Source organism: Teleopsis dalmanni, chromosome 2, assembly GCF_002237135.1.
Source record: "Teleopsis dalmanni isolate 2A chromosome 2, ASM223713v2, whole genome shotgun sequence".
NCBI classification, from domain to species: Eukaryota; Metazoa; Arthropoda; class Insecta; order Diptera; family Diopsidae; genus Teleopsis; species Teleopsis dalmanni.
In genome coordinates, this window is record NC_051847.1 from 18,684,622 (window position 1) to 18,693,409 (window position 8,788).

General features: G+C 27.1%; 1 protein-coding gene across 1 annotated transcript; it reads left to right on the forward strand.

The window, feature by feature from the left end:
* The first annotated feature begins 606 nt into the window (after nt 1-606).
* LOC119683869 (early nodulin-75) lies at nt 607-2,618 on the forward strand. The gene is made up of 6 exons (XM_038097739.1): nt 607-944; nt 1,011-1,324; nt 1,393-1,483; nt 1,753-1,803; nt 1,876-2,339; nt 2,409-2,618. Exons 1-6 carry the CDS (start codon nt 818-820, stop codon nt 2,562-2,564), a joined length of 1,203 nt encoding a protein of 400 aa, XP_037953667.1. The 5' UTR covers nt 607-817; the 3' UTR covers nt 2,565-2,618.
* The last annotated feature ends 6,170 nt before the right edge of the window (nt 2,619-8,788 follow it).

An 8,788-nucleotide genomic window follows, 5' to 3' on the forward strand; every position in this document is an offset into this window, starting at 1 on the left:
AGTGTGCAGAATTTTTTTGATAAAAAACAGTGGCACATATGATTTGAACATTTTAGATTAAAGATACAATATAAAATTGTTTTAGTATAAAAAATCATAGCCTAGAATGAAAGATTTTTGAATAATAAAGAATTGATATATGTGTACACATGTTTGAATTTCTTAAAATAAGTTTTTAAGGAAAATGTTTTTAAGTTTAAATTAATTTTAGTAAATACAATGACTGTTCTGTCGTTTTAATATTGTTGCTAGAAAAAAAAACTAAGGAAATAAAAATATACTTAAATTGTAAACTAACAAAAAGATTACATTTTATTGCATTAATAACATTATATGTAGAGATTTTATTTTGAAAAACGATCGCTATTACAGTTTTCTAGGTGTTGTGATCTCAAAACGCATATTTATTAAATTATTAACTTTAAGCTCCAATATTTCGAGAATTAAACTATATATAATAAGTACCTTATTATATGTATATAATAAGTACTTTTTGCGCAGTGCAAAAGGTTGTTCAGAATATTTGATTAATATCTTAATATCTCTTTCTAAATCGTGATGTAAAAAAATCTGAACAAGTGTTTATTTATTCATGTTTGTGTAAATTTAAGATTTTCTTAAACACACATTAAATAATTGTGTTTCAATTGTGATACTTGGCAAGCCACTTGATTATATAAAAAATGAGGTGTTGGCAATCATAATCAGCTGATTGCAAATTTTCTGAAAACTGGCGTTGTTGATGGGTAGCGTGTTTTGTTTATGAAGTGTTAAATAGAAATTCGGCAAAATTACGGAGAAAAAGTTTAATTCAAAAATGCCGCCTGCTGCTGCGACGGCTGCTGCTCAAAATAATAATGCTGCAATTAAGGCCGAGCGTGCAGAGAAGCTACGTGAAGCTTTGAAAACCTTCATATTGCAGGAGCGGCGTAGAAAAAAAGAAGGTGATATAAATTGATAATATATACAAATATTTATTAAATTTTATATAAATACTTATATTTAAATAGAAATTGAAGCAAAACTTGAAGAAGAACGTATACGAAAAGAACGTGAAGCAAGGCAACGTGAAAATGATATGACGTTGGAGGATACGCGTGGCCAAATTTCCAAACTTGATGAAAAGCTGACTGAATTGCGAAATCAAAAGCAGCAATTGTTTCTTCAATTAAAAAAAGTTTTGAATGAGGATGAAAATCGTAAAAAGCAGCAAAAAGATAATGAAATGTTAGCACTACAGGCTCAGCAAGCAAATCCGCCACCTCAACAATTTTCTACACCAATGGTGCGAGTCCAACATCAACAAATGCCAATTCTGCAAAAGGTAACTTTATATATTATTATAAGTTTTATATAAGTTTAAGCATTTCTTATTATCGTTTCATGGTAAAGCCTGTTGGTAACCAACCAGTAAAACGCGTCCGTAGTCCATCACCACCTTCACACCAGACCTATTATAAAGGCCCTAATTATGCACAATCAAGTAAGTTTATCTTTGTGAATAAGAAAATAGCAAATTGTTAACATGGAGCTTTGGTATACGTTGTCTTGAAACCGTTAACAATAATTTTATGCTAGAACAGTAGCACTGAGCAGAGTGCAACTGAATGGTTTTTATTTAATGCATAACAAAATCGGAAATTTATTTATTTTTATTATTAAATGTTTTTAACCAAATTGCAAAATAAAAACTGTAATACAGTAGTTTTTAATATGAGTGGACTAATTTATTGTTTTAATTAAATATTTTAGAACATGATGATGGACGTCGTGGGGCCGACTACGCCAGAGTTTTATGGAATAGTAAGTTCTTTGTTTTTTTGTTTCATAAAGATATAAAATAAAATAATGTTTTATATTTAATGTATTGTATAGAACATCCAACTCAGTATCAAACTCCAGGAACGCTATTCTATCAGACGAATAGCAATGCGCCACCACCCCAACCATTGCCAGAAGCACGTGGGCCGGCTATTATATACCCCACTTATAATTTACCAATGAGACAAGGTTATCACTTGGAACTACAACCGTCTACTACAGTACCGGTTTCAAAATCCGATCCTTCACAAAAACCAACACAAGTGTATCACATAAATTTAGATCAACCACCTATATCTCAGACAGGCTCACAAAATGCAGGAGTACAATCACAAAAGCCACAAGTTACAATGGAGAAAATATCTGATAGATATCATGTGGAGATTGTTAAACATGAGGGACCACCTGGGCATGGACCACCACCTCATCCACTACCAGAGGGTGTAGTTTATTCATCAATGATACCCGGCATGACATTACATCCAAATGTAATGCAAATAAGTGGTAACCCAGGACAGGTACTATATATATACATGCATTATAATTTTAATTGAAGTGGTTAATTGTAAATAATAAATATTTTACAGAATCAGAAATCTGCAGGAAATTATGCACCAGGTCGTGGTCCTGCACCGACTCACGAACAACAGTTAGCTCGGCAGCAGCAAATGGGTGTAATGCAGGGTCAACCTGGTCAACAACAACAGCCGCAACAAATGCATTTTCCACGTCGTATGTTTTAAAAAATATAAATTTCTTATTTGTTAAAAAATTACAGAGTAATTTTGAGTTTAAAATGCAAGTGTAATAAATAGTATTTTTAAAAAAGTATTAATTTTTTCTTGTGGAAACTTATTATATTATTATATTACGTTAAAACATCGAAACTTTTGTAGCTCTCTGCACTAGCTGTCTGCTGTAAGATTGTCTTTAAAATATTAGTCAATGATTTTGCGTATTTTGATATATATACATATATAAATACATATGAACTTATATTATTCGCATGTACAATATTTAATTTGTTATGTATTCTTACAAACATATGTAAATATTGTATTTTTTATGTAATAATATGTATATAATAAGTAATTTATTAATATTGAAATATATTTTTAAATGAAATAGTATTCATAAGTGAAATATAATTGCCCAGTTCATTGCTTGCTGTTACACTGATTTCAATAATAATTAAAATAGATTTTAGAAATGGATACGAGCAATTAAAAATGTATTATAAAATATGTATTTATCAGGTTCTGAACTGAGTCCACGATGCTTGAACAATTGAAATTATTGTTTGCAGGTACACCGAAAATATATAAAAATGTACTGGAAATTTTTAAAAATATATCTAATATTTTTTATGTCGATTTTGTCAGTTTTGTCGATTGTTGAAAATGTTTGTAAAAAGTCACATATATTTTTAGAAAATTATGTCTAACATACAAGTTATTAATCGATGTATTTTAGCGTTTGCATATAAAAGTGACTGGAATAAACTGTACGTCAATCGACGATAATTACGTGAGTTTTGAAACCTGCAAAATAAAGGCCATAAATCGCGACACTTCAGAGATCAGTGTGTTGGCTAGGCTTAAAAAAGGAACCCTAGACAATATTACAGTAAGTTAAGTTACACATTTGCTAATTTGTTATACACTGTTCATCCACAGTTAATTATTTAAAAAGCTTTCTGCGAGTTTGAGTAAACGTGGTTTTATAAGAAATAAACCTTTGCTGCAATACACCATCGATGTGTGCGCTTTTTTTCGAAACAAACGGAGAAATCCTATGGCTGAACTTTTCTATACAATTGGTGGATTCGCAGATTATAGTAATATGAATCATAGTTGCCCTTATGAGGTTTGTCATTTTGTTTATATCTGTCCGAATTCAAGTAATTTGTAAATTGAAACCTTTAACAGGAATATCTTTTAATGAATAAGTATCGCTTTAATGCGTCCTGGAGCAACTTAATCCCAGTACCTGCTGGCATGTACCTTTTCAATACCCTTTGGTCGACTTACAATATCCTTCGTGCCACTGTTGAATTAAAAGTTAATTGTTTTGAAAAAGACTGACCCTGACATATGTATTTTTGATTTTGTAGTTTTAATTATTATTTTATTTATTTCTCTGCAGAAAATTATCAGAAAACTTTTTCTAACTAAATATTTAAATATATTTTAAGTTGCATTAATGTTATTTACTTAAAATTCAAATTTGGTAACAGTTAGGCACTGCGGTACATTTAATAAATAAATACTTGGAAATATTATATTAACATATACTTAATTATGTACGTATAATATTTTTATCAGGGATTATTTTTATTTTGTTTATTATTTATTCTAAATATTTATTATTTTTTTTATTTTAAATATTGATATTAAATTTCAATACCTAATTGAGTACACATGAAAGTTTTGAAAAACCTCAAAATGAACTTCAGTTTTTATATATTTAATATTATAGTATATAAATTTGGCTTTACCGAAGTTAATTTCAGCTGTCAAAAAATTTTTTTTTTACATGACAGCTAAAATTATAAACAAAACTCTCGTGTCAATCCAGTATGATTCCATGATAGGTGTATTATGTAAAGGTGTTATATGACATAGTCCAATAACATTATCTAGTTATTATTTAACAAGTTTAACAAAAAGTATCAGTGTAAAATTTAATGCAATGAACTTATGGACTATGTTACAGACAATTCTACCGATAAAAAAAATTAAACAAATTCATTTTATCATGTAGATCGAAACGTATATAAAATGCTTATATTTGTTCATTTGGTATCCGATGAGTCGTAGGTTGTGCTATACTGCCACTAGGCATTTTAGTACAAGTGCCAACCCAACAAGCTGACATGAAGAAACGGGTTACTCTAACCGTTTGGTTAGACTATTTGGTCAATCAGTTAAGGAGATCTTATAAGTTTACCTTCACAATCTCTGCTCAGCTTGTAAGACAAGCTCCTGCACAATGAAGCCGATTGGTGTGTAAGCCTGAGCAGAGACAAATTAATGATTGATGGATTCTACTTATTCCTTATCGTAGCAACTATTGCACAGACCACGTGTTAGAATATGCAACGGCGTAAAAGTACGGTGTTTCATTAGCCTTTCAGTTAACAAACGAACTGCAAGCTTATAAATAGTCTAAGATTTCTCCTTATATTCCTATAGTCATTCTCTAGTGATCTCACAATCTTCACGCTTAGGTTGTGAGTTCACTTTTGGCATTGCAATGCTAAATTTATTTATGCTTCTAAATAGTTGGAATATCCTGGTAAGTATGGAGGAATATACTTTTCGTTTTTAGTGTTTAGCATAATTTGAAAATTAATAATAAAAAGCAAAAATTATATTTTAGTTTTTTATGTATTTTTCTAGAAAAACCAAAATATATTTTTTGTTATCTCTAATAGTTGTGAACAAAATAAATATAATATATAACAAAAAGTAATATATTAACAAATAAAAAATAAATATTTATGGTAGCATTTGATTTTTAATCGAACAAATGAAAAAGTATTTATTGTTATTCAATTATATCTATTTTTGACTTAATTATTATTTTATGGATAAATATTATATAATTTTTGTTCATTCTGTACTTTTTTGGACTATTCTAGTCTTATATATTAGAATACAAATACAACCTATAAGGTCAAAATTAAAAGTCGTAACAAATTGTTTTAATAATATCATAATATAATTTCTAGTCTTTGTTTATATAGATTATTTATAATATAATCATAATTAGTAATATATATGATATTAATATATATATTAACACAAATTATAATAGTTATGTTCCCTAAGGTAAATGTTATACTAACAATAAATTGATTAACACAAGTTATAACAGTTATGTTCCTTGGCGTAAGTGTTATACTTGGTGCTTGAAGGTATTATAACAATAACTTAAGCAACGATCATTATGTATGATAGGTGGAAATTATATCAACACATTTAAAGTATTTGTTAGTCAAATTTAATATAATTATTAAAATGAATGAAATAAAATTCAATGAATGAACAATGAATAAACAAATAAAATATTTGTTTGAATTGTAAGAACAATTTTTGACCACAAAAACAATGCCATGTTTGCCCCCGAGTTCAATTTGTTATTAACATAATTATATATGAATTAGATTATTTTTGTTTTTGTGTTATGTGAATATATATTTAAAAACAATGTAGTAAGTGTTTCTAGTAAATATGTTAATTTGGATTTATGTAATTAAAAGTGTTGATGTAATGGTGAAAGAAGAAGTCAATATTTTAAAATATTCAAATTAGATTTTGAAGCTTTGAGCTAGAGGCACGTATTTAGTTAAAAAAAGCTTCAAAAGCTTGCTTTACGTAATTAACATTTGTTGTTATAATTGTTATTGTCATGTTTAAGACGAATGGGCATTTTTTTAAGAAAGCCATTGGTAATTAAGCCCTGCTGTAATTACATAATTTATACCATATATTGTGTTTTTATTTGTGTAATTTAGGTCTATTTTTTTGTAGGGAAAAAATTTTAACGTAGATTAATTAACTTTTGTTTGCATTGGAAAGAAATTTATGTGAAGGGAATGTTCAGGTTTATAGTTAATGATAATCAGCATAATCATAATGATAGAGCATAATCAGAAATGAATTTGAATAATTATATTTGGAAACGTTTTCAAAACAATTTAACTCAGTACCCTAAAGATAACTATGGAGTATATTCGAAATATTATATACTTAAAAAAAAAATGGAAAAATTTATTTTTTTTAAATAATTGACCAAAAAGCCCGTTCAAAAATATATAAAAATAATTTTACAAAATTTAGTTAATATTAGTTTTAATAAGACATAGATAATCCTACATTTAATGAATAATCACTTTTTCATATATAAATCAAAATCAAATTAATGTTGAATGAAATTATGTTACATGTGTTTTGCGTTTAGTTATCTTAATATATGAGAAACTGTATTATAAAAGTTTCAAATATACTTAACTTATATATTAAATAAATCAAATAAATAAGAGCATCTTAGCTTGTTTTAGCTCCTTTTAACAGAAAATTATATCAAGATTGCTTTTTTAGTCAATGGAATTTTTATATAAAAAATAACCCGAAATGCAATGAAGAAGAAGTACAGGATTGTTTTTTATTAATCTTACTTACTTATTTGGGCATAACAACCTGTTACCGAGTTTCGGCCTGACGCAGCAATTCTCCCCAGGTGCCTCTGCTTCTCCAGTCTCGTACATCAAGTCTAGTTAGTGCTCCCTCAACTTGATAAAGCTCGTACAGCTCGTGGTTCATTCTTATGCGGTAGTCGTCGCCAACTCGTAGAGGACCAAAGATCTTACGAAGAACTTTTCTCTTGAACAGTCCCAGTGCTGCTTCATCATTCTGTGATAACATCCATGTTTCTGCGCCATACAGAAGCACTGGAAGGATGAGCGAGCTATAGAGCGTAAGTTTCGTTTGTCGATAGAGAGATTTACATCCCAATTGCCCAATGATGGCAATGTCGTCGGCGTTAGCAAGCACGTGGACACATTTGTAGAACAATGTTCCATTACGTTAAACATATACAGCGATAAACGATAAACATATATTACGATATACATATACAATGTTCCATTATTGTAATATACAGCGAAAATATTATTTAATTATATGCAGAATTATTAAAAAAATCACTTCTCCTTTGAAAGTTTGTAGTTAAGGCTCTAGTTTTTATTTTTTATTTCTACAATATATTAACTATAATAGCAAATATATTTTAAATCTTATTTTAAATAGAGTAATTTAATATAATGAAGTTAAAAATTGCATATTATTTGTGTGTTAATGATGAAATACTTTTTAATTTAACATCAGTTTTTAAATCTTTTTTAAATTTTGTTATTAGTATAATTTGTTTTATTTTATTTTATAAAGTATTACTACTTAAGGATAAAAATTAGTGTTTTGTTGTATTTGTTGTTGTTTTGAAGCTAACATAAAGTATAAACTATATCTAAACAAATATATGTATATATATGGAAATCAAATTGTTATATAGCGAGTATTTCCAAAATCTATTTCAGACATTTAATGATTTTTTAATGACTAATTAAAATTTCATTATTCTCTCACAATTTCGACAGTGTAATTAAAAAGTTATAAAGTAACTCATAAAAGCTTTTGCATATATATATATACATATATAATTTAATTAAAGTTGATTCTGGAATCACTCTTCGAACATTTTTAAAATATTACTCATACGTTTTCAGTAATATTTTTATTTTCTTATGAATTTTTAATGAACGTAATCAATACGAATTAATTATTTCTATGATGTCATGAAGCATTTTTCTTACAAATACAGAAAGTAAAAGAATTTTGTCATTTTTTTTATATGAATTATTATTAAAAAATAGTTTTTAAATAATGTCAACATTATAATGTATTTTATTTTTTATAAAAATTTAATATAATATTAAAAAAATATAAAATAAAGTATAATATAAATAAAGTTTCTCATTTATAATATATAAAGTATTTTTATAAAATATTTAATTCATTTTAAATTTTTTTTGTATTTATGATTAATATATAAACAAATTATTTTCATATATATATAATTTGAAAATAAAATCACTTTATAGTATAAATGGTATTTTTATTGAGCATTGACTCATACCACATTTCAGTAAAATTAAAGATTAAAATTAGTTTTTATAATAGTTTTCGCACAGTTTACTGCTTTTCGTGGATTAAAATTTTAATTTCTGTTTTAATGCTGTTGAAAAGGTTATGAAGGCAATAAATGCACAATATTTTTCTTTTGTCATTCTTTGATATTTTTTATTTTAGACGAAGTAAAAATTAATTGCAATTTGTGAATACCAAAATAAATGATAGATTCCTTTTTAAAATGTTCTCTTTTGTTTATCTGTACACATACACCC

Excerpts from the sequence above, each read along its gene's own strand:
- LOC119683869 (XM_038097739.1), top strand. The coding sequence starts at position 818 with ATGCCGCCTGCTGCTGCGACGGCTGCTGCTCAAAATAATAATGCTGCA. Across the intron at positions 1,804-1,875 it reads CGCCAGAGTTTTATGGAATA|AACATCCAACTCAGTATCAA; the intron begins GTAAGTTCTTTG and ends TGTATTGTATAG. Across the intron at positions 2,340-2,408 it reads TAAGTGGTAACCCAGGACAG|AATCAGAAATCTGCAGGAAA; the intron begins GTACTATATATA and ends AATATTTTACAG.